General features: G+C 41.8%; 1 protein-coding gene across 1 annotated transcript; it reads left to right on the top strand.

The window, feature by feature from the left end:
* Positions 1-11,940: 11,940 nt before the first annotated feature.
* On the top strand, positions 11,941-26,500 carry XKRX (XK related X-linked). Its single transcript, XM_045880492.3, has 3 exons — positions 11,941-13,119; positions 16,957-17,225; positions 22,610-26,500. The coding sequence occupies exons 1-3, from the start codon at positions 12,785-12,787 to the stop codon at positions 23,353-23,355; spliced, it is 1,350 nt and encodes a 449-aa protein (XP_045736448.1). The 5' UTR covers positions 11,941-12,784; the 3' UTR covers positions 23,356-26,500.
* Positions 26,501-26,708: the final 208 nt, after the last annotated feature.

Raw genomic sequence — 26,708 nt, 5'->3', positions numbered from 1 at the left:
AACTTGATTAGAAACGCAGAATATTTACACTTATCTTGTGAGCACCTTTTACTGAAAATAGGAATCGGTTTAAAAAGAAAATCTATCACATTTTGTGGTCTGGTTACGTATCTACTTTACCTTTAGAGCAAGCAGTGTTTATAGAGAGAATATGTAAGAAGGCAGCTGTGACAGCCACAGACTTTTGCCATGCTGTCCACTAGAACTTTCTGTGATGTGGAAATGTTCTTTGTGACAATTGAACACTTGAAATGGGGCTAGTGTGACTGAGGAACTGAAATTTTAATTTTATTTCATCTTAATTAGTTCAAATTTAAATAACCACGTGAGGGTAGTGGCAACCATCAGTCTCATTGAGGAAGCAAGGCATATACTCTTGAAACCAGTTAAATACCAAAAGGATTCGGGTCAGCCAGTATAGACTTAATTATTCGGAAGAAGAATGATAACCTTTCTGGGATGGAGAATTTAAGGAGAGTCTTATAGAGCAGTTGAAATTTGGGCTTGACCTTGAAGGATATATAGTCTTTGGATAGTAGGAAAGAAGGCGGAAGGTCATTCCAGATGGGTTGGAAGGGGTAGGCAGAGATTTAGAGTTAGAAATGCCTCCTATATGAGAAGTTTGAGGACAATGGCCATTCTAGAATAGAGCTTTTATATTAGGATTTAGGTGAGTTTGGGTCAGGTCATGGGCAGCCTTGAATGCTATAACAAAGTATTTGGGCTTCGTGCACATAGGTCAGTGTTTTTGCAAAGCTTACTTAAAACACAGATTCCCGGGCCCCACCCTGACCGACTAAATCAAATTTTCGGGGTTGCAGCTTAGGAAGTCAGTATTTTGAGCAAGCTCCCCTGGTGTGTATGCTGCACATTCAAGTTTGAGATCTATTAGATAAGCAGAAGGGCTTTTCGTTAAAGGATTGATGTGACAATAGAGGTATCACAGGAAGCTTGGTAAGGTGGCAACGTGTAGCATATAGAAATTAGGTAAGGAAATCAGGTGACTGTTAAAATAGTTCAGATATGAATTTCACAAATCCAGATCTTTCTGGTTGCTGTCCTTGGAATTGTAAAATTGATTCCTAATATTTCCTATATTTGAATTTTCCACACAATTTGTTTGCTGTTTGAAATGACTAGGGCCCAGACACCAGAGCCTGACTTCCTGGGTTCAAATCCCAACCCTACTACCTAAGCTATTTTAGCTTTGAGTACCTACTTAACTTCTCTGTGCTTCAGTGTCCTTATTCATAAGCTGGAGATGATCCTAGTGCCTATCTCATAAGGACATTGTATTTTTTAAAAAAAGCACAAGCAGGGGGAGCAGCAGGTAGAGGGAGAAGCAGGCTCCCCGCTGAGCAGAGAGCCCGATGCAGGACTCGATCCTAGGACTCTGGGATCATGACCTGAGTCAAAGGCAGACACTTAACTGACTGAGCCACCCAGGAGCCCTGGCATTGTGAGGAGTAAATAAGATCATAAATAGCTTACAACAGTACCTGGCACATAGTAAGCACTCATTGTTGGTGTTAATATTATTTCAACTAAAAAGCTCTTTTAGTTTATTCTAATTTGTATAATAGTTAAATCTAAGCAGGTGCATTCCACAAAAAAGTGTTAAATTTGCCCACTTACAGTATTAAAACCGAGCCCTACACTTTTTGCTTATTGAGTCATATTTCAAAACTTAATTCTTCACTTAACATATGGTTATCCTTCATAAAATAAATCTAAATAGAGGACAAATTGTTCTTCTCACTATTAACCTATGGTTAGTTCCTGGCTATCAGTTACACCTTTTTAATCTTTGTACTTTTTACATTGTTACTAGTTTTCAATGAACTCTGTCTATGATATTTATTTGAGAAAAAGAATGACCTCTACTTGTTCTTCTAGGGGACTGATAATTAAAATAAAATTCAGGGGGCACCTGAGTGGCTCAGTCAGTTAAGCATCTGCCTTTGACTCAGGTCATGATCCTGGAGTCCTGGGATCGAGCCCACATGGGGCTCCCTGCTCAGCGGAGAGTCTGCTTCTCCCTCTCCCTCTGCTGCCCCTGCTTGTATGCCCACTCTCTCTCTCTGTCAAAGAAATAAATAAAATCTAAAAAATAAATAAAATAAAATTCCGTTTCTCATCTGGGTATATGGCCTGCTATTAGTGACCCCATGATGGACCATGGCATACAGCAACAGCTTTTACAAGGAACGAGAAACTCCTATGTGCCTCACTTGGTAGTTCGTGAACTCCTGGCTACTTATGGACTTCTGGCTTCACTTTTCTTCCAGGCCTCACCTGAACAGAAGCTTCTCCTAGCCTCTCCAGTTTCCTTTGACAGTTAGCTTCCTGAAGCCACTCTCAAGATACACCTTCAAGTCTTGAGGGCAGAGAGGGAAGGAAACAGCTACAGACCCGTCATAACCACCTAAACACTTCTGAGACAGGCTGCACAAGAAAATTGTCTTAGACTCTTCTTTCTGTTTTCAGAAACAAAGCCACTCCTAACTGTGTTCACGTAAATTCTGTTAGATGGTTGAAAAAGATGGTTCTGTGACATGGTGGGCAAAGGTTCTTTTTATGTTTTGAACAGATTAATGCATATTTTCCCTGCTATCTCCCTAGTTGTCCATTTCTCTTCCCTTAAGCCAGTCACTGTGGAATCAGAGGTTCTAGGAGGCCTAGCCATGCCTAACTACACGGATGTCACAGGATATGAAGCTAGAAGGGATCTTAGAGATCCCAGAGAGGGCCAAGATCACACAGAGATTTTGAAGCAGATCCAGAATTAAAATGCACAGTTTTTTACCCCAGTCCATAATGTAACTCTTTTGACTACACACTGCTGTCTGTCAGAGAGATTTGGCATGACCTGGTTTCTGTCCTGACAGGCAGGACTGTGCATTATCTGGCCCACTGTGATCTCACCAGCTTGTCTCTACCTGATTTCTCTTTCCAGGGTCTGAAGTTGCCAACCTAGTTTACCCTACTTTTCCTGCTGCTGTGACTTTTTCCACTAATAATAACTCCATCTTATAAAAATTTTTAATTAGAGCTAAAGTTTTTTATGGCTTGGGTACCCTTTAGTAGTAAAGCCAAGTAGGAGAGGCAGGAGTGCCAGGGAAGTGATCTGGTAATGGTACAAGATTCATGATCTTAACTGTTGCTTTCTACTCTTAGCTCATCCATTGACTCATCACGTAGTCTAGGGGGAGTCTCTTTCTCCTCTTGGCCCTGCTGGAATATCCCCTTCCCTTGGCCATAAGGTTGAACACTTCAAGGTCCAACAAGTACATAATGTGCCCAGTAAGAAAGAATGTGAAAGTGTCTGCAGATATTTTAATTCTTACTGAATTGTACTAGGGAGCAAACTACAGGTGACATTTTGTTTACATGTAGTTACTATACGATCCAGCATTTTACTTATAGGTATACATTCCATGTGAATTGAACACATATTTATACAAAAATGTGTATATGAATATTCGTAGTTGTATTATTCATACTAGCCAAAAAGTGAAGATAACCCTAAGATGGATAATTTTATGTGTCAACTTGGCTAGGCTATGGTGCCCACTTGTTTGGTCAAATAACAATCTAGATGTACTGTGAAGGTATTTTTTTAGATGTGATTAACGTCTAAACCAGTAGACCTTGACTAAAACAAATTACCTTCCATAAGGTGCATGGGCCTCATCCAATCACCTAAAGGCCTTAGGAGTCTGCCTTTAGACTGCAACATAGAAATTCTGCCTATTTCATTGAATGGCATACTGGACCAGATGTATTTAACAGATATATTCAGAATATTCCATCTTAATACAGCAGAATACACATTTTTTTCAAGTGTATATAGAACGTTCTCCAGAGTAGATCACATGTTAGGACACAAAACAAGCCTCAACAAATTAAAATATACTGAAGTCATACCATGTGTCTTTTCTGACCACAATGCTATAAAATAAGAAATCAACCACAAGAAAAAATCTGGAAAGATCAGAAATACATGGAGGTTAAAGAACATGCCACTAAACAATGAAGGGGTCAACCAAGAAATAAAAAATTACATGGAAACAAATGAAAATGAAAACACAATGGTCCAAAATCTTTGGGATGGAGCAAAAGCAGTTCTAAGAGGGAAGTTTATAGCAATACAGGCCTACCTCAAGAAGCAAGAAAAATCTAAAAGTAAACAATCTAACCTTACACCTACAGGAACTAGAAAAAGAAGAACAAACAAAACCCCAAACCAGTAGAAGGAAGGAAATAATAAAGATTAGGGTAGAAATAAATGATATAGAAACTAAAAAAGCAATAGAACAGATCAATGAAACCAGGAGCTGGTTCTTTGAAAAGATCAACAAAATTGATAAACCTCTAGCCAGACTCCTCAGAAGAGAGAGAGAGAGAGAGAGAGAAAGAGAGAGAACTCAAATAAACATAATCACCAATGAAAGAGGAGAAAAAACAACCGAAACCACAGAAATACAAGTAATTGTAAGAGAATATTATGAAAAACTATATGCCAACAAATTGGACAACCTAGAAGAAAGAGATACATTCCTAGAAACATATAATCTACCAAAACAGAAGCAGGAAGAAATAAAAAATTTGAACAGACCAATAACAAGCAATGAAATTGAATCAGTAATCAAAAAACTCCCAACAAATAAAAGTCTAGGAGGCGACAGCTTCACAGGTGAATTCTACCAAATGTTTAAAAAAGTTAATACCTATTCTTCTCAAACTATTCCAAAAAATAGAAGAGGAAGGAAAATTTCCAAATTCATTCTATGAGGCCAGAATTAAACTGATTCCAAAATCAGATAAAGACACCACAGGAAAAAAGAACTACAGGCCAATATCTCTGATCAAGATAGAAGCAAAAATCCTCAACAAAATACTAGTGAACTAAATCCAACAATATATTAAAAGAACGATTCAACACAGTCAAGTGGAATTTATTCCTGGGATGCAAGGGTGACTCAATACTTGCAAATAAATCAATGTGACACATCATATCAATACAAGAAAGGATAAAAACCATATGATCATTTCAATAGATGCAGAAAAAGCATTTGACATAGTACAACATCATTTCATGATTAAAAAAAAAAAAAAAAACCCTCAACAAAGTAGGTTTAGAGGGAATATACCTCAACATAATAAGGGTTTTACAGGAAAAACCCATAGCCAACATCATCCTCAATGGGGAAAAACTGAGAGCTTTTCCCCTAAGGTCGGGGACAAGATAAGAATGTCCATTCTCACTACTTTAATTCAACATAGTGCTGGAAGTCCTAGCCACAGCAATCAGACAAGAAAAGAAATAAAAGGCATCCAAACTGGTAAGGAAGAAGTCAAACTTTCACTATTTGCAGATGACATGATACTACATATAGAAAACCCAAAAGACTCCACCAAAAAACTGCTAGAACTGATAAACAAATTCACTTAAGTGGCAGAATACAAAATCAATGTACAGAAATCTGTTGCATTTCTATACATCGATAATAAAGCAGCAGAAAGAGAAATTAAGAAAACAATCCCATTTACAGTTGTACCAAAATTAATAAGATACCTAGCCAAAGTGGGGAAAAGACCCGTACTCTGAAAACTATAAAACACTGATGAAAGAAATTGAAGATGACACAAAGAAATGGAAAGACATTCCATGATCATGGATTGGAAGAAGCAATATTGTTAAAATATCTATATTACCCAACACAATCTACACATTTAATGCAATCCTTATCATAATAACACCAGAATTATTCACAGAGCTAGAGCAAGCAATCCTAAAATTTGTATGGAACCACAAAAGACCCCAAATAGCCAAAGCAATCTTGAAAAAGAAAGACAAAGCTGGAGGCATCACAATTCTGGACTTCCAGTTACATTACAAAGCTGTGGTGACAAAAACAGTATGGTACTGGTACAAAAAAAGACCCATAGATCAATAGAACAGAATAGAAAACCCAGAAATAAACCCACACTTATACAGTCAATTAATCTACAACAAAGGAGGCAAGAATATTCAATGGGAAAAAGTCTCTTCAACAAATGGTATTAGGTAAACTGAACAGCTACATGCAAAAGAATGAAACTGGACCACTTTCTTACACCATACACAAAAATAAACTCAAAATGGATTAAAGACCTAAATGTGACACCTGAAACCATACAAATCCTAGAAGAGAGCACAGGCAGTAATTTCTCTGACATCAGCTATAGCAACATTTCTCTAGATATGTCTTCTGAGGCAAGGGAAATAAAAGCAAAAATAAACTATTTGGACTACATCAAAATAAAAAGCTTCTGCTCAGCGAAGGGAATGATCAACAAAACTAAAAGGCAATGTATTGAATAGGAGAAGATATTTGCAAATGACAGATCCAATAAAGGGTTAAAAGAACCCATGCAACTTAACACCCCAAAAGCAAATAATCCAATTAAAAAATGGGTCAAAGGCATGAACAGCCATTTCTCCAAAGAAGACATCTAGATGGCCAACAGACACATGAAAAGATGCTCAGCATCACTCACCATCAGGGAAATACAAATCAAAACTACAATGAGGTATCACTTCAAAGTATACTTGTCAGAATGGCTGAAATAAAAAACTCAAGAAATAAAAAGTGTTTGCAAGGATGTGGAGAAATAGGAACCCTCGTGCACTGTTGGTGGGAATGCAAACTGGTACATCCACTGTGGAAAAAAGTATGGAGGTTCCTCAAAATGTTAAAAATAGAAGTACCCTATGATTCAGTAATCACACTACTGGGTATTTACCCCCAAAATACAAAGACACTAATTTAATTCAAAGGGACACATGCACTCCTATGTTTATTGCAGCATTATTTACAATAGCCAAATTATGGTAGCAGCTTACATATCCATCAATAGATGAATGAATAAAGAAGATGTGGTATATATGTACAATGGAATAGGATTCAGCCATAAAAAGGAATGAAATCTTGCCATTTGCAACAACATGGATGGAGCAGGAGAGTATAATGTTAAGCGAAATAAGTTAAGAGAAAGACAAATACCTGATTTCACTCATATGTGGCATTTAAAAAACAAAACAAATAAGCAAAGGAAAAAAAAGAGACAAATCAAGAAACAGATTCTTAAAACTATAAGAACAAACTGATGGTTACCAGAGGGGAGGTGGGGGGGATGGGTGAAGTAGGTGATGGGGATTAAGGAGTATACTTTTGATGATGATGAGCACTGAGTAATGTATAGAATTGTTGAATCACTATATTGTACACCTGAAACTAATATAATGCTGTATGTTAACAATACTGGAATTAAAATTAAAAACTTAATTAACAAAAAGTTCTGCCTGTTTGCAGCCTTTGCACTCAAGACTGCAACATCAACTCTTTCCTGAATTTGCCTGCCCTGCAAACCAGTCCTCATAATTGTGTGAGCCAATTCCTTAAACTATCTCCCTTCCCTATCCTTCCCTCCCTGTTCTGTTTCTCTGGAGAACCCTAATACAAACCCTGATGTCTATAAACTGATGAATGGATAAACAAAATGTGATATACCTACAAAACGGAATATTATTCACCATAAAAAGAAATGAAATGCTAATACATACTACAATGTGTATTTTGATAACATTATGCTAAGTGAAAGAAGCCAGACACACAAAAGGCCATATATTATATGGTTCCATTCATATGAAATGTTCAGAATAGACAAATCCAGAGAGATGGAAAGTAGATTAGTGGTTGACTAGGGCTCAGGCGGGGGGGGGGGGGGGGGGGAGGGAGGCGGGGGGAGAGGAATGGGTAGTGAGGGCTTAATGGGTATGTGGTTTCTTTTGGGGGTGATGAAGATGTTCTAGAATTAGGTAATGGTAATGGCTGCACAACTCTGTACTAAAAACACCGAATTGTAACCTTTAAATGGGTGAATTGTATGGTATATGAATTATATCTCAATATCGCCATTATTTTAAAAATAACAAGACTTAAAATAAAAAATAAATAATATCCGTTACAATTCTGTCTCCTGTCCCTCCCCTCTGCTAGGCAATGTATGTACAGCTTGCCATCCGCCTGGCAACACCCATCATCCCCAAATTCCATGCTGCATTTTGCAATAGCCCTTCTTTCCCTTCAGTGCTAATTTAGATGATCATTTAAACCAGATTTTTAAAAACAAAACTACTAGGGATAAGGGTTGCAGGGAACTCACTCGTGTTTTGACTCCAGGCCCTATGGATGATACTGACGAGGGAGTGGCTCAGAACAGGATAGGAAAAAATTCTTCATCCTCAGGTTGCTTTACAGTGAAAAGAGAAGGCCCAGAGGCTGCATAACAGATTTTGCATTAGATATCTTTTAAAGATTCTAACAGTTCAAACTGAGCGTTCTATAGAAGGAAGGCATTCTTCCATCCTAGCTAATGATTCTCTGGGCCTTGCCTTTCACCTCCCACCAGCTAGTGTTCTATGACGACTATCAGCCACTTGCTGCACATCTCGCTCCTTCCTCTCCTCTTCCTTCATGCATACCAGCTGCCTCTTACAAGTCAGCTCTGACTGCAGTGGCTTTGAAAGCTTAAACCTATTCTGGAGGCTTATATAGTTCAGAGGTGTTCTGAATGCTAATAAAGATGCCAAGAGCTTTTATTTTTTTTTCAAAGGTTTATTTCAGAGAGAGAGGGAGAGAGCATGAGCAGGGGGAGGGGCAGAGGGAGAGGGAGAAGCAGGCTCCCCACTGAGCAGGGAGCCTGATTCAGGGCTTGATCCCAGGACCCTGGGATCCTGACCTGAGCCAAAGGCAGATGCTTAACCGACTGAGCCACCCAGGTGCCTCAAGATGCAAGAGCCTTTAGACTCGTTCTCTGTTCCTGCTGAGTTTGGAGGTGTTGCAGGGGAGAGTCAAATCTTGGGTCTCCCTTTCCTGTAGAACTTTGGTTCTGCAAGAAGAAGAAATTGACCCTGAACATTATCTAGTATTCAGGGGGGCAGCCTAGGGATATCACCTCAGTTGACCAGTCTTTGGGAGATGAGTGGTCTTTTTTTTTTTTTTAAGATTTTATTTATTTTTTTAGAGAGAAAGAGTGAGCAAGTGGGGGGAAGGGCAGAGGGAGAGGGAGAGAGAACATCTCAAGCAGATGCTGTGCTGAGCCCAGAGCCTGACTCAGGGCTTGATTTCAAGACCCTGATATCATGACCTGAGCTGAAATCAAGAGTCAGATGCTACCCAGGCACCCCAGGAGATGAGTGGTCTTAATGGGGAAGGGGTTCCCAGGGCCTCAGTAGTCTCATGCCTGTCAACATTTCCAGTGTCTCTACTCCTCAGGAGTAAAGGGCTGAAATCTAGAGATTGCCTGAAAGAGGAAAGAGAGTTGGACAGAAACAGGGCAAATTCTCAGTTTCTCCCAGGAGGGCAAAAGGAACAGGGAAATAAGAGACCAGAGGATTTAGTGACCTAAAGCGCCAGAGAGTCCTAGGGCTGAAAATAGAGAAGCTGGTGGGTGAGGGGGATCAGATGGCTGGAAACTTACAGGTCTGTATCAGCCATGGGGGAGTCCAAAAAAAAAAGTATAACAGTTGGGGCTCTGCCTTTAAGCAGCTTATGGCAATGTAGTTGTGGAATAAAAAATAATATGCTTGCAATAATTTGTAATTTGGTGCTAAACCATGGTGTTGACAAAAAAGCGCTGTAGGAACTTGGAGAAGGGACATATCATGTGGGCTGGCGTCCTCTGTGAGCTGAATGGCTGACTGAGGAAGTAGGTCTTTATGCCCCAGGACTTTATGCCCCAGTTACAGTGGCTATAGCTTTTCTAGAGATGAGTGTGCCCGAGTCTTGCATAGTTTCCTGGAGGAAGTGTGGGGGAGGAAGCCTCATCATCATCGCCATTTTTAAATCATTACTGTCATCAACAAGAACCACGATAAACATTCATTGAGCATCCCTCCCTGAGTCTACACTTCTGTTGGGTAGGCAGGCCAAACACAGAAAGAGTTGAAGGACTGGTGCAAGAGAGAGTGAGCCAGTAGCGTAGAGACTGAGGGAAGAGTGAGGGCTGGGGAGGTGAAAGAAGGCTTCTTGGAGGAGGGAGTACTTGAGCTGACCCCTGAAGGAAGGTTAGGGTTTGGACTAATGGAGGAAAGAGTGCAGGACACTGTAAATGACCTCAACAAGACACAGAGGTGGAAGTGAGGAGGCAAGTATAATTAAATGAGAAAGTTTGCTGGACTGGAGCAAAGGGTTTGTGATAGGGTAACGTGGATAATGAAATTAGAGAGGGAAGTAGTGTGGTGATTACAGAGAGCCTTTAGTGGCATCCAGAGGGAGGGGGTGTTTAGGAACAAAGTAGGAAGGTCTTGTAGACTTGTGTATTGGGGGCATGCTGAGGGCACAGGGAAGGAGGAAAGGCTAAAAGAATTGGGATTCTCCATTCTTTCTAGATTCAGTCTCCCGTGCTAGGGTGACCAACTTATCCCATCCCAGCAAACTGAGATGAGTTTGTCACCCTACTCGAGATCCATCTTGGGAACAGGTTCCTAAGAAGCCCCCAGAAGTTCTTCACCCTATATTGTTGGTGGAGAACCCTGTGCCAGTTGGAAAGCCCCAGCCAATTAACACTATCTGTGAAGTGTTCTCAGATAGTGTTGACCTGCCTTGTGAAAAGGAAAGGAGGAAGGATCAGCCTGCTAACCCAGCTAACCCAGCTCTGAGCAGGCGCACAGGTGCAGACCAAGATAGTGTGCCTGCTTCAATGGCAACAAGCTTTAGAAGTAGATTTGTCCCTGAATCAGCCCTGGGGAAAGGAGGCAGCAACAGCAGGAATCTTAAATCAACACAACCACAAGACTAAGTCTTTCTCCAGGCCATCATTTTGGTGGCAGCTAGTTGGCCACTCCTCACATATCCTTTGTACTGACTTCCTGCAGCAAAAGGAGATTGGCACAGGCTCTGCTACATTTAAATTATTACCAGGAGGCAGATGTTTTCTCTGTTTCTCTGGGGTTTAGAATTATGCAAATGAAGGCATGAAAACAAAAGCTCAGTGAGGTGGGGGAGGATTGATCTTAAGAATCCTGGCAATTTTCTGAGCTCTTTAAGTCACCCCTCTCAGCTTTTACTAACAGCTCTCTTGGCTCCTCTCCAGTCTATTTAGAATTTGGCACCTCTTGAGAACCTTCCAGCCAAAGACCTGAAAGTTCAATTCTAAAGTTCCTATCCCGGCCTCATTTTGCAAGTGGGGAAATCAAGGCATTATAATATGAGTTTTCAGTGCTGACCTTGAGTCTTGACAACCCCCCCTCCCCCCCCATCCTTTTCTATCTTAACCTCTGCTGCATACAGACTTGCCTGGAAAGGAAACTATGGCCCAATTGCCTCTCAGGTCTCCTCCGCCCCACCCCACCGTGATATTATCTGGAGGGCAATAGGACCTAGGGAAGTTTAACCCTGAGGCCGAGAGGGAGGGCGGAGAGGGGAGAGAGGAGAAAGAGGAGAGAGAGAGAGAGAGAGAGAGAGAGAGAGAGAGAGAGAGAGAGAGAGAGAGAGAGAGAGAGAGAGAGAGAGAGAGAGAGAGAGAGACCTGCCTAACCGCGTGGGTTGTGCAAGTGTGCGAGCTAGCTAGTTCCCGAGGGCGGGGTAGAAGTGGGCGTCTGCTGCTTTGGGGGAAGAGGAAAGCTGTGGCTTCCCTCTGGGATCCGGCGGCCGTGGTGAGAAGCTGTTCCGAAGGCCAGCCCAAGTCCCCCCTTTGGTTTGTCGCGCCTCTCCACGGGGAGCATCCTTGGGCTGCCCGCCCTGGAACTCGCAGGCTGGTTTTGTTTGGCCCCAGCCGTCCCTCCCATTTGGCCCGCCCCCGCCTTCAGTGCCTTAGTTTCCCAAGCCGCCGATCTCTCCCAGCTGGAACTGCAGGTCAGGGAGGACCCCAGCAGCCGACGGGGCGTCCAAGAGTCTGACGGCATCTGCCTTTGCCCTCCCGGGCTGGCGCCCCGCACGTCGTGCTTCTCGCTCGCAAAGTTTCTCTGTGGGAAGGACGCCCCTCTAGCTTTCTCTGGCTCCTGGAGCGCGGGGGCGCTCCGCCCCTCCCCCCAGCCTGCGCTCCGGGCCCGGGTTGGTGCCTTTGCTCCAGCCCCCGGCCGGCTGCCTCGGGGGCGGAGCTTGGGGAATCGGCAGAGCGAGCTGGAGAAGCTTGGACTCGGCGCGGTTCCTGAGGGAGCAGCGGCGAGCGGGCGAGCAGGCGAGCTAGTAGCCACAGCCTAACGATAGCTTAGGGTACCTAGGCACTGAAATGAGCCCCCGAAGGGACGCTCAGGCTGCACCCCCTCTTCTGCCCTGGTTCAGTTCTCGGCAGGTTTGAGAGGGCGTGCTGGTCAGGACTCCTCGAGAGGTGCTGCTGAGTGTTGGTGCCCCCGACAGAGTGGCTACCCCGCTCCCTGCGGGGCTGCGGAAGGAGAAGGGGCCAAGGAGACAGCTGTCCCCAAGCCTTTCACGTGCCTGGAATTGGACTCCGGACTGGGCGCTAAAATGCTTGCTTTTGCCCTGTCCAGGTTTCTTAGCACGTCTGTGGACGATTGGAAGCCTGGGCCAATGAAGAGTCAAGTTCAAAGTGGTACTCCCGGGTTCTCTGTCCCATACTCCCAACAAGTGTAACTTGAAACTAGAAAGAGGAGTCTCCTACTCTAACTAGCAGATCTCCGCTCTGGAATTGTACTTGACAGCTCTCTTCAATACTTGGACTGCATTGGCTACAGGGTTCTCTTGGGTGGGGGTGGGGGTTGCTCAGAACCTCGACAATGGACCGAGTTTATGAAATTCCTGAGGAGCCCACCGTGGATCCAACTTCATCTCTGGAGGAAGATGTCATCCGTGGGCCCAACCCTCGATTTACCTTTCCATTTGGGATCCTCTTCTCCACCTTTTTGTACTGTGGGGAGGCTGCATCTGCCTTGTACATGGTCAGAATCTACCGAAAGAATAGCGAAACCTACTGGATGACATACACCTTATCCTTCTTTATGTTTTCATCCATTATGGTCCAGTTGACCCTCATTTTTGTTCACAGAGATCTGGCCAAAGACAAGCCGCTGTCATTGTTTATGCATCTAATCCTCTTGGGACCTGTTATCAGGTGAGCAATTTTTCATTTCTACCACCCCCATAGGGTTTGTGCAGAGAAAGATGAAGCTAATATTTACAAAACTGATACTGTGCCTCTAATCAATTCTCCCATTCCCTCCCACTCTTGGCTTCCCTGCCTCCCATCCAGAAAATCTTATCTGAAACTTTAGATGCCACCACAATGAACATGTGGCATGTACCTGTGTTCCAAAACCATGTATGGTACCATTGCTGAGACTTCGGTAGACAGTGTTTGCTGTTCGGATTTGAGTTGTGAAAATTGGTACAGGACCAGCTGACGTGCTTAACCTGTGCGCACCGGCCATAGCTTCAGAGTGTGTTATTTTGACTCTGCCTTTTAGACACTCTATAAACTGGATCTCACATTCAATTTCTTTACCCTGAGCTGCTTGGGCTGATGGTGGTGGCATTTTCAAATTTTCCAGAGTTATTTGACATCTGGAAAATATTTTCAGCTATTTGTCATCATCTAGTACCCCAACCCATTGTAGTTTGTTTTTTTTTTTTCTGTTGGTTCACCAGTCTCTTGTGTATCTCTTTGTATCTTTCTGCAGTAAAAGTACATGGTTAGAGGGGGCAGAAGAAGATAGTCCATCTCTCTCCATCTGGATGCTGGAGTACACTGTAATAATATCAAGTCTTTCCATTCAGACTGCCTTGAAGGGATGAGAATGTGCCTTATCTTAGGGAGACAGGCTTCTGTGTCAGCAGTCTCATCTGGACGCTATGGGATTTTCAAGGTAGGGAGATGTTGCAAAACTTATGAAGTCAGGAGGAAAGAATGGACCAAGTTTGTCTTGATTGCAATCAGCTGAAGAATATGTGTCAGAGTGTTGATGTTGTAATTGCAGTGGGAAGATATTTCATCCTTAGAGAACTAAACACAGCCTGAAACTGTTCAAGGATGGAACTCCCCTGCCTTAAAATTTTTTTAAATCAATATATGCTCAAACAAGGAGGGACTGATTAGGCTCCATTAGAGAAAACGGTAGCCTGGAATTCCAGTAGCCTGGAGTCTAGTCCTCCCTCTGTCATTGACTAGTTAGTTGCAGGGCTTTGGTGAAATCTCTGAAGATGCCTTGGGCCCCAGTTTCTTCATCTGTATGATAAATGGGTTGGGCTAGATCATGGGTCTCAAACGCAAACGCTTACAGGGGCCAGGCAGGTCTCATAAATGAGTGAAGCAGGCCCAGTATGAGAAAACCAGTAGCTTCATGTGTGATGATAAATGAAAAGGAAGTCTCAGTGTTAGAGAAATGATGGAGAGTAGTGTGGCAAGCTAGAGTCTGCATGATTTGCCTAAAGGAGGCGGCTACTCTACAGTTCCAGCCCATTGTTTCGCTTTTGGAATTCAGACCCAGTATTGCCAGATTCCCCAACTTTTCAAGAGAAGCTTCCAAGACAGGATTTTATATGAAATATCAGTTTGACTTTCGGCAACTTGACTAAATAACACAGTATGGACAAACCACAGCTGTTGGTCAGATATGACTCAGCTGGCCTATATGCAGCCTTTGGACTAAGCAATCTAAAGCTCCTTTCCAATTCTAAATCTTTGAAGTTAAGCTGTAAAAGAAATACTTCATCTTGAACTTGGAACCAAGAAATTTAGAGATGTTGGGGCACCTGGATGGCTCAGTTGGTTAAGTGTCCGACTCTTGATTTCAGCTCAGGTCATGATCTCAGGGTCCTGAGATGGAGCCCGCATGGGGCTCCATGCTGAGTGTAGAGCCTGCTTAAGATTCTCTCTCTCCCTCCCCCTCTCCCCCTTCCCACCCCCTGCATGCACATGCTTTCACTCGTGCTCTCTCTCTAAAAAAACACACACAAAAAAACCCCCACAAATTAAGAGATGTCACTAGAGGAACAAGGAAAACCATTCTTATCAGCCTTTTCAAATGTGATATACTGAGGTAACAGATCAAGCACTCTGAAGGTGCAAATTTCAGCAAGTACTGCCCCAGTCTGGAGTTTAGACTTCCCTCCTTTGCTTTGTGGCCTCCCAAGCCAGCTTTGACTCGGACCCACCATATGGAGTATTGAGTACTGTATTTCATTTTTGTTATTTAGCTTCCACTAGAAATGATTGGAAAGCATTTATAATAATCAGCTAACCTGACAGCAGGGAAAAAATAATTAAAAGCTCATAAATTATATCCTTGATATGCTTATGTTCAAGGCAAATTACTTTTTAGGTAGGTAGGAACTTGATTAGTGCTATTAGGCACATGAAGGTGTTTGGAGGGCCTGGCTCCCTTATATGAAATGCAAAGATATTCTGAAAATGAAAATGTGCTCTAATTTACTGAGGCTTGTAACAAGGCGAACACCCTCACTGAAACCAGTGAATAGCCTTTAGAAGCATAAACAGAATGCTTCCTGCCGCTACCTCCCCCAGTATTTTATTCAGCAATAGCACTGATGGGCCTGGGTTAAAATCTAAAATCTTTTGTTGGAAATGCACTTAGCTTGTTTTCTTCTCTGTTCTCTCCTCCTTCCACCTTTTCCTCTCCTGCGTTTTAGAGTTTGAAACGTCCACTTCCTAGGGAGAAACTACATGCTTCAGACTGACACATATGCCCCAGTCTCAGAGGGGTCCTGTGGACAATGGCAGCCGGCACATGTCCAAACCTTCCTAATTGGGAGCCAAAGGCCTAGAGAGCATATAAATCTCTGAGCTTGTCTTTAGCCTATTTTTCCATTAAATTACATTGCCATTATTTTTATCATCCTCCCCTCCCATCATTTCTCACCCTGTATTCTTTTCTTCCTTCTTACTCTTTCATTACTCAGAAAATATTTATCGAACACCCACCATGATAAGGGTGGTGGGCAAGATAAATACAACCCATGCCCTCAGTCAGGAAAGACAGCTTACTTTTCACCACAACTGTTCTTGCTTATTATAATAGTCCACAGTTTCTATTCATTTCAGGGTGAGTGGAGGAAGCGGTAACTCAGGTGTTCCAAAACAAGATGTTCTAGTTGCCTCTCTTCTAGTCACCACATCAGAATTGCTTAAAGGCTTCTGATTCATGTGGGAGAGATGGGAGGGAGACAGCAAGAAATGGGGTCTTCTCACTATTTCAAGGTTGGTAGGCTCTCATAAGGATGTTTTCCTCTCTGTAAAGAAAGAAGGAAGTTTAAAAGGCTCTTGGCCCCAAACAGATCAAGAGGCCCCAAAAATAACCTTCAGAGAGATCTTTTGATGTTCCTGAGGGATGTAGCACATTCAGTTCTGAGTTGTCAAGTCTTTAAGTACCTTTGTTCTTGAATGGCATCACTGTATAGATGTGAGGTTTTTTTTTCTAGATCCCCCTCCAAGACTTTTTGGCAAGACAATTACAGTTGTGGGCCTTGTCTTGAAAAAAGCAGAACTCAAAAGCCCCAAGTATGGAGCTGAATGCTTTGCATAAAGAATGCTTTCCCTCAGGAACTTGAGGTGTTATGAAAACCGGGGCCTTTAAGAACCTTCATCGTTTTCTCCCAACACATTATTTACATAATATCATTGTGTCCAAAGTGCTTTTCTACTATAGGCCTGTTCTTAAGGAGACAAAGCAATTCCTTAAATCCTCCAAGAAACACCCTGAGATGGTGTTCACAGAGGTCAGTAGATGGCCAGCCAAACAAAAAAGGATTTAAACTCAAGTAACTTGTGGAAGGCATGACGAACTCTTTGACTCATGAGAAATGAGTAAAATGGGAATTAAGGAATGGCAAAAAGCAGCACAAACTCCCTGAGTTGTATTATTCTCCCCTCATCCTACAACCTTCCTTCCCAGGACAGCTTTAGTTAAGTACCCGTGATGCTTTACCTCTGCAGATGTTTGGAGGCCATGATTAAGTACCTCACACTGTGGAAGAAAGAGGGGCAGGAGGAGCCCTATGTCAGCCTCACCCGAAAGAAGATGCTAATAAATGGCGAGGAGGTGCTGATAGAATGGGAGGTGGGCCACTCCATCCGGACCCTGGCTATGCACCGCAATGCCTACAAACGTATGTCACAGATCCAAGCCTTCCTGGGCTCAGTGCCCCAGCTGACCTATCAGCTCTATGTGACTCTGATCTCTGCAGAGGTTCCCCTGGGTAGAGGTGAGTGGGGTCAGGAGAGGGGAGGGCTCCATTTAAATCAAGGGTCTTAGAAATCCAGACCTGAGCTGTCCAATACACTGGTCATCAGCTTCATGGGGCTATTTAAATTAAAATGAAACATGGAATAAAAAATTTACTTCTTCAGTCATACTAGCCACATTTCAAGTGTTCAATAGCCGTGGTTACTGTATTGGATAGCACAGGTATTACAGAACCTTTGAACAGCACTGGTAGATAGTCAAAGAAGTTGGGGAGCCAGACATCTTAGGCCTGCCAGATTTCTTTAACTGGCATAAGCTATTAAGGCTAAAAATGCCACAGATAAGCCCTCTCTGGACCCAGAAGTAGCTGGTAATACCAGCAGTCAGTAGGACACTTTCCCTAGCCCAGAGTGTTTAAATTATACTGAGGGTTTTTTGTTTGTTTGGGTTTAGGGATGGCCATCTTTTAATAAGAGGTTCCCAAATATTACTGATCACGAGAAAACATATTACTGGGTGAAAGCTCCTTTTTAAAAGAATTTTTTCTCCTACTCAGACCAGACTCAATCTGAGTGTGGGGAGGCCAAGAATCTGTATTTAAAAAAATATACCCCAGTTGATTCTGATCAGCCACATTTGGGAACCACTGATTTAATTACTTCTCTCAACTCCAGTGGGGAGAAAGAAATGGGGGTGTGGAATGAATACTGGTGAAAATGAGCCTTGGTCCCAGTACTGACCTTCTGTGTGATTTTTGGAGGAAGTTACCCAAGAGGTCACAGTCTTAATTTCCCACTTGTAAAAGACGGATCCTTAGATGAGTAAGACCTCTAGGAGAGGAGGAAATGTGAGTCATGTTTTCAAAGTCAAGATAAAGTACTGTTAATGAGTTTTAACAGCTCAAGATTAGCTTCGTCTGCTTGGGCTGGAGCTGGTACAGCTGTGGGTACAATTTTGAACCATTTCCTTATTATTAGATGCTGATTCTGCTTGGCAAAGCCGCATGTCACAAATGAACCTAAGGAGGGAATTTGTTCCCTTTTCTCTTTTCCTCCACTAAGAATTGTTCATGGAATTGTTGGTCTTGAAGCTTTTTACGTACCTAGGATTGACGGTAGTGTGAAGAGAAAAGGAAGTGATGATGCTTTTCCTCCTGAGAATTTTGAAGGTCATCAAATCATCTAATTAAAATATGTATACGTTACAGAAGTAATGCATGCACAAACCGATTGACCTGCAAGTAATCACAGATGCGTAGAAAATTTCTGGAAAGATATGTCAGAAACCATTTACCTCTGGGGAGTGAAAATGAGAAGTCCTTTGACATTTACCTTTTACTTTATACCCTTCTGTATGGTTTGAAATTTATATGGTTTAAAATTTTTGCTATGACCATGTATTACTATTTTTGGTCCTTATTTATTTATTTATTTTTTATTTTTTTATTTTTTTTAATTTTTTTTTTTAAGGTTTTATTTATTTATTTGACAGAGAGAGACACAGCGAGAGAGGGAACACAGCAGGGGGAGTGGGAGAGGGAGAAGCAGGCTTCCCGCGGAGCAGGGAGCCCGATGTGGGACTCGATTCCAGGACCCTGGGATCACGACCCGAGCCGAAGGCAGAAGCTTAACGACTGAGCCACCCAGGCGCCCGGTCCTTATTTTTTTAATTATAAAAATCAGACATGGTTATGATAAAGAGTCAAAACCACACAGAACATATATCAAATAGGAGATGTAATTTTACTCCCCAGAAGTAATCTCTGTTAACCATTCAGTATATATCCTTCCAGACTCTTTTTTTCTTTACTATGTAAACATACATACAATATATATGTATATATATTTTCGTCAAAAAGGGCTGTATTAAACATTCTGTTCAACATGTCTTTTTTCAAAAGTATGCCAATATATCTTCCTTCAACGGTTACTTATATATGCATATATAATAGTAAATGATAAATAGATAACATATATTTTCTTTATATGAACTGGACCATTCTTTGTTATTTCTCTAATCTTCTATTGGTAGGATTAAAGTTTGTTTCTGATTTTTGCATTTAAAAAAGTTTTTTCTAATCACAAACTATGCTCCAGCGAACATCTTTATAAGTATCTGTGTACCGGAATGAGACTTCCTAGGATAAGTTCTTAGCAATGGAAGTGCTGGGTGAGAGGCTATGCATGTTTGGAATTTTATCAGTACTGCCAAATAGCCCTCCCAAAAGGTGGTGTGAATTTATATTCCCACCTGAGGTGTATGAATGTGCTTTTTCTTTATATATTAAACTAAATATTATTTAGTTGTATAATTATAAAATAACTGATTACTTAAATAATTTGCTCTTAATTGTGAGGGTAGCTGAGCATCTTTTCATGTTTGGTTATTGTGTTCTTTAAATTGCTGATTTATAGTGGGTTGTCTTTTTCTTATTAATTTGCAGGAGCAGTTTTCTTATTCTGGTATTAATCCTTTCTCTGCTGTAGATAAGTGTGTATGTATACATTTATGTGTTTTGTATTTGTGTACATACACACATTTTAAATGGTCTTCTGGCTTTCTGAAGTATTAAATTTTTATGCATTTAAATTCTTTATTGCTTTTGGATCTTGTGCACTTCTCACAAAGGCCTTTCACAACCCCTATCTGATAGGGCAATTTAGCCCAATCTTCCAAATAGATGAATTTCCACAAGCAGTTTGTCAATTCCCCCACCAAAATACAAAACAAAGCAAAACAGTAACAACAACAAAAGAAAAAAAATTTTATTGAGACTGTGTATTGGCTTGCATTAAATTATTTAGGTTGTTTTGGAGGGAATTTACATCTTTACAGGATCAATCAGTTTCATATTAGAAGGTGATGTATCTCTCCATTTCGTTAAATAGTTTTTTTTTCGTTAAATAGTTTTATATCACTTTATTGAGGTATGATTGACAGAAACCTCTACCTATTTAACATATCCAGCTCGATGAGTCTGGAGATAAGTATACATCCAGGAAATAACCCCACAGTCTATGCCATAAATGTGCAAGGCCGGAGCAGGAAAATGATACAGCTTTATTGAAGTACATTAAAAAATATTTAATGAAATGTACTTCAGTAAAGTTGTATCGTTTTCTTGCTATAGGTTTTGCACATTTTTGTAAGGCTTATTTTTAGGTATTCTATTAGTTTTTAAATCACCTGATTGCCTGAGTAGGGGAAATGCACGTACTAGTCTTTTGGAAATGGGGAATGATGATGATGATGATGATAGGAGGTAGCAGATAGCATCTACTATGTTCTGAACATTTCTCTAAGCCCCCTGCATGTAATTATTTAATCTTTACAACAACCCTGTGATAGAATTATTACCCCCATTTTAACAAATGAGGAAACAGAGGCATTGAGAGGTTAAGCAAATTCCCCTCATGCTTTCATAAGTAATAGTTGGCAAAGATGGGATTGGAATCCAAGATGCCTGCCTGCAGAGCCCATGTTTCTAACTGTATCGCTCTACAAAGGATGCAAGGGAAACTTTCTCTGAGGCCTTGGTTTCAACTCTTTGGTGCTTTCTCCTATTAAAAACTTGCTGACAGTACCATCTCTTAAAGTTTGGTAAACAGTTTTTGGGGTTAGATCTCCTCATTTTCATCCACTCTGCTGTCTTCTCCTTGCTACCCCTTTTTCTAATCTCTTTTTCTCTTGGAGGCCATCTGGATCAGCATAGATGAGCAAATTCACTAACAGCATTATGATCTCTTACGGCATGAGTCTATTTGTAGGGAGACAGATGGAAGGTGTTTTTACATTTATTGGAAGCATCAGGCTTTCTTTTATTACACTACTATCAATAAATGAGTTCTAATTTAAGGGAAAGCATCACCACACTTGGCTAGATGACGTTCCCAACTAGGAGCATCAACTCTTAAGGATGGGACTAAGAGTGGTTTATAAAGCTAAGAGTATATCAAATCGTTTTGTTGTGCACCTTAAACTAATACAATATTATATGTCAATAATATCTCAATAAACATGGAAAAATAATAAATAAAAATAAGGCTAAGAGTAGACCCTTCAAGAGAGTCTCTCCAGTCTTTGAGATTCCAACACTCTACTTAGAGCTGAAAAGGATCTTGGAAACAAAGCTGTGCTTCTTTTTGGGTTTCCATGGGGAAGTCTTCACTTTCCTTGCAGATTAAGTTGACATCTCCATGGCTCCAGTTCCCTGGGATCTAGTATTTTTATGGGAACAGAAAGTTCCAGCTTTTTTTTTTTTTTGATGAGTTACCCCTCAGGCCTCTCACTCTCCTTGAGAGCAGTAGATTTTTCTTAGTGATTGGCATTCTTTGATATAAAGGAATGAAAGGAAAGGGACACCGTGTGATCTATACTTGAGACTTAGTGTAGCAAGTTATGGAGCATCCTGACCCTTCAGGGCCCCAACTCTAAACAGTGGCATGGATGTGATACGCTTTGAAATGGGGTTTAAAAATTTTTTTTTAAACCACTCTGGTAGAAGTTTGGAGATTCCTAAAATATACCAAAGCACCTGGGTGATAAATTGATATTGCTGATGATTTATGCAAGCAATTCTAGAGTATCTCAGTGAATTGGGGAACTAAGGCACATAGATATTCAGTGGCTTTCACGGAGCTGAACTAAGGGCTTCTAATTGTAAATATTCTATGCTGCCTCTCTAAACTCAGAATTCCTCATTAATTCCACAAACATTTATTGAGCACCTACTATCTTCCAGGCAGTGTGTTAGGCTCTGGGGACACAGCATGGAACAAAGTAGCCATGGTCCTTTCTGCCTTCATGGAATTTCCAGTATACGTTCTGACACATTCTAGAAATAAATACAAGATTCATTCCTTAAAGAAGGTATGTGTCAAGGAAGGGACTTCTGTAGCCAAAGGCATTACCTATGAATTTCCTAGGACTGGCTTTTTTCAGAATTCCTTCTGCCTCCTTCATTGTTTGCTCAGAAGCCTATTTCATCAAGTGGGTGCTGCCTTATCCCTTCATATATGTGCTCTTCTTGTGTTAGTGACCTCTCAATGCTAGTTCTGAGATCCACTCTTCTTAAAAAGTTCATTTTGTATGTTTCCATGATTATTAAAGTGTTGCAATGTATGTTCATTTTGGGACATTTAGAAACTAGAGAAACATAGAAAAAAAGGATTTTGAAAACTGGTATAATCCCTAGCACAAAAAATATATTTTAGTTTATTTCTTTCCATTTTTTTTCCTGTGCATGCTGTGTGCTGTGCTAACATAGCTGTGTTCATATGTGAATTTGCTCTTAACTGGGCCCTCAAGCCTCACCTATCCTCTCTCTGGACCTCCGGGTCTGAGTTCAAGCTTCTCTAACATAGTCTGATTGTCTATTTTTTCTGTTATTTTTTTTTCTTACAGCTGTGCTAATGGTCTTTTCCCTGATCTCTGTCACCTATGGGGCTACCCTCTGCAATATGTTGGCTATCCAGATCAAGTATGATGAATACAAGATTCGCCTTGGGCCGTTAGAAGTCCTCTGCATCACCATCTGGCGGACATTGGAGATCACTTCCCGCCTCGTGATTCTGGTGCTCTTCTCAGCCACCTTGAAACTGAAGGCTGTGCCCTTCTTATTGCTCAACTTCCTGATCATCCTCTTTGAGCCCTGGGTTAAGTTCTGGAGGAGTGGTGCCCAGATGCCCAATAACATTGAGAAAAATTTCAGCCGGGTTGGCACCTTGGTGGTGCTGATCTCCATCACCGTTCTCTATGCGGGCATCAACTTCTCTTGCTGGTCAGCTTTGCAGTTGAAACTGGCAGACAGGGACCTCGTTGACAAAGGCCAGAACTGGGGGCACATGGGCCTGCACTATAGTGTAAGGTTGGTAGAGAACGTGATCATGGTTTTGGTTTTCAAGTTCTTTGGAGTCAAAGTGTTACTGGATTACTGTCCTTCCTTGATTGCTTTGCAGCTCATCATTGCTTATCTGATTTCCATTGGCTTCATGCTCCTTTTCTTCCAGTACTTGCACCCATTGCGCTCACTTTTTCCCCACAACGTAGTGGACTACCTCCATTGTGTCTGCTGTCACCGGCACCCTCGGGGCAGGATTGAGAACTCAGAGCCATCCCGTGATGCTGAAGCAAGGCAAAGCATTGTCTGAGATTCTGTCTTCTGGGTCTTTTGGGATAGGCTGGGGGTGGTCAAGAGCAACTTTGAAACTAAAGGAGAGGATGAGGCTCATAGGTGAGTACCCACTGGGACATTTTCTTGAATTTTCTGGTAAGCCTTTAAGAAGAAAGGGCAGCTCCCAAATGGGATTTATTTCCTTAAGATTGACTGTTATGTTTGGAAACCCAGGGTAGCTACTATAAACCAAGAAGGGTCAGAGATACTGTGAACCCCCCGCCCACCCAGGGCAGCTGTTTGGCTGCCCTAGGGGATAACTTACCTCCAAGCACCTTAAGCTCTCTGGATGTGATCTTGTAGCTCTGCTCATTTGCTCCAGGGCATTCCTGAGCTTTCCTAGGGCTGAGATGAAGGCCCAGAATTCCACCAGAATCTGATCAGAGGATGTGACAACTTGCTAATTATGGGTACCTCCCAGGAAACTGGCTGATTAATGTGGAATTGTAACTGTAAGCATGGCTGCTTTTGTTTTTTTTTTTTTTTTAAATCCACTGAGAAACTGTGGTTTAAGAAGCAAACCCCCACTACTAAAAGAGCTGCTTCCCAAACAAGTTAGCTTTCCATTCGGATTTTACTAGTGATCATTCATCAAAGACCTCTCTTTTCAAGCAGCCCTTCCTAGGCACACTCCGAGGAGGGAGTGTGGAGTAGGATTCCTGCAGGGCATAAGCCAGAATGACTCTTTCTCAGGGACCTGCAGGGGCATCCAGCTTGTGGAATGGAGTGGTTGAGTAAAATCTCTCACTTCGTGCCTCGTTATCAGGAATTCCCTCCAACCTGGTTTTTCTGTGCTCTTGTCATTTTACTACTTGAGATAGATCTCAGAGAAGCTGAACTGTAATTGAAAATGTTTCTAATGTATAGAAGAAATGAAGATTGTGTTGTGTCTCCTACTGTTCTGAGTATTTTGCTGGTTCCCCACCCCCGCCCCGCCCAGGGGAGAGAGAAGGTAATAATAGCTGTGCTATTACCTTCATGCTGTTTGGGTTTTTGGATGGCAGCTAATACTCCAAGGTAGAGTGAAGACAGAGGAGGGAAAGCAGATCACATTAACTCATCATTGGTACTGGTTTTTGCCCACCGGGTTTTATTTTCTAATAAGGAAATGTTTATCATCCTTCTGCTCATTCCCACACCCCCAACGGATGAATGCATATCTCCCTTTCTCGTGTATCTCCTATCAGTGGGGTATTTTGATGGGGAAGTCAGCTAGATGCCTCTAAGTTAACCGAGGAATCGAGGCTAGTATGGCCACTGCCTATTGGGACCTAGTACCCCAGCATTTACCTAATGCTTACCCCTCACACACCAGGAAAAGTCGAGAATTCCTAGTAGCATGTGCCAATTGTTGCTACCACAATGTTTTGAGAAATTGTGAACGATCTGACCTAAAACTTCTCGTCCCCATCCAATTTTACTCATGAGATCATGTTAAGAGGTTATCTTTAGCCGTTTCCCTTTTATCCAGTGTCAGGAGTTTATGGCAGAGGAGCTCCCTCCTTTAAGTAGCAAGACTGTTAGCCAGAACCTTCCTATTTCCTGGCATGTCTAGTGTGGTTGTCCCATCTTCAACCACTGTTTGGGGGCTAAAAGGATTGAAGATTAATTTGGGGGGAGAGTCAAGTGACTTGCTTTGGAGCAGTGGACACTTTTTTTTTGTCAATCCATCATTTTATCTTTGATGAAGAGACTTAGGTTGGTGTCAGAAGAAGTTCACACTCCCATCTTCTGACTGTGTTATTTAAGGTGAATTTGAAAGAATCTATTAAGGCCTCCAGAAGAACACGCTGTCTCTTTGGAATTCAAGCAATAATTTCTCCCTGGTGGTTAATATGCCCTTCTATTAAAATCAGAAGCAGCGTGGAAATGTAATTTGGTCCATAAAAGCCATGTGAATCAGCTGCTTAAGGCACAGGTGCTGTGGGAACACAGTGACACACATTAAGCCAAGCAGGCCAATTAGAGCTACAGTGGAGATACACAGGGCAGAAACATGTGCCTTGGTACTGGACCAGGCGTATTTTTTCCCACTACCCTCCGCAGCCTCCATGACTTAATATTTCTGGAATGCAGGGAGTTCAGGGTGAGGGCTGTGGAGCAGCTTTGGACCTGAAAAACCTGTTGCCCTTAACCCAAGGAGAAGAGATTCTAGCGATATGTTATGCAAATGAATTCTCAGAACCTCCTGTAGGTGGTGGCCTTTCTGTTCCACAAGTCTTCCAATACACCAGAAAAGGAGAAATTTTGGAATATGGTGGTGGGGCAAGGGAAGTGCTCCCATCTGCAAACACCTCTTTAATTGACTACTCTCCTTGTACCCTTTGAAATCTTAAAGTGACACAGGGTAGTTGTGTAGGGGCAAGTGTTAGTGGGAGAGGAGGCAGAGATGGGGCCAGCAAATGGGTCTTGGAAAAGGAAGGCAGAACCATGAAGTGTGGTGGGAAAGAGAGGCTATTGTAGCAACAGCTTTTTTTTTTTTTTTTTCCACATTATTGGAAATTCGGTAAGCTGAGTATGGGCAAATGAACATGTTAAGGAAATGTATTAAATAAACTCATAGTTGTCAATTTCATTTGTTCTATGGGGCATAGAACTGGGAGGCACTGTAGAATTAAATAATAGCTGATATTTATAAGCATTTACTGTATGTCTGGCACGGTGCTTTATATGCATTATTTCATTCAGTCCTCAAAACAATCCCTTATGAGGTAGGTACTATCATCCCCCATTTTACAGATGAAGATTCTAAGGCATAGAACAGTGAAGTGACCTGCCCAAAGTCATGGCTAGTATCAGAGCCAGGATTCAGTCTTAGGCACTTAGGCACCCCAGAGCTTACACTCTTCATCATGACACAAGCCTCTAAATCCTCTTAGGTCCTTTGTGGAATTAGTTTAATATGTTAGTGGTTCCAGGAATCTTTTCTGGGCTGTGGCTCGGTTCATATCAAGCATTCTTTCTTACAAATACTTGTAATCAAGAGGCATCACTCGATTTACTCTAGAGAGAAAAAGGTCAAGTCCTAAAAGGCCTGGGATGAAAATGGAGTATGTGTTCACCTGTACTTATAGGTTGATGTTATTTAATGTTCACATGTACTTATATGTACTTATATTTAATGTTTACAGGTACTTATATACTGGGAGTGGGGGGATAAGGTGGGGGAGAGTGGTGGGTGGATCCATTTCCTCTCTAGTTTCAGGATTTTGTCTCCTGTGTGTTCTTAAACACACAGCTTCCAGACCCTGGTCGTGGGAATAAAACTAGAGGGAGCAATTACTACCCAGGTTTGTATGAATCTTCTCCCCCCTCACCTCCCAAACAACC

This window comes from Mirounga angustirostris, unplaced genomic scaffold (assembly GCF_029215605.1).
Source record: "Mirounga angustirostris isolate CCGP_5_RB_7025 unplaced genomic scaffold, mMirAng1.0.hap1 SCAF_11, whole genome shotgun sequence".
Lineage (NCBI taxonomy): Eukaryota > Metazoa > Chordata > Mammalia > Carnivora > Phocidae > Mirounga > Mirounga angustirostris.
This window is presented reverse-complemented; position numbering and strand designations above follow the sequence as displayed.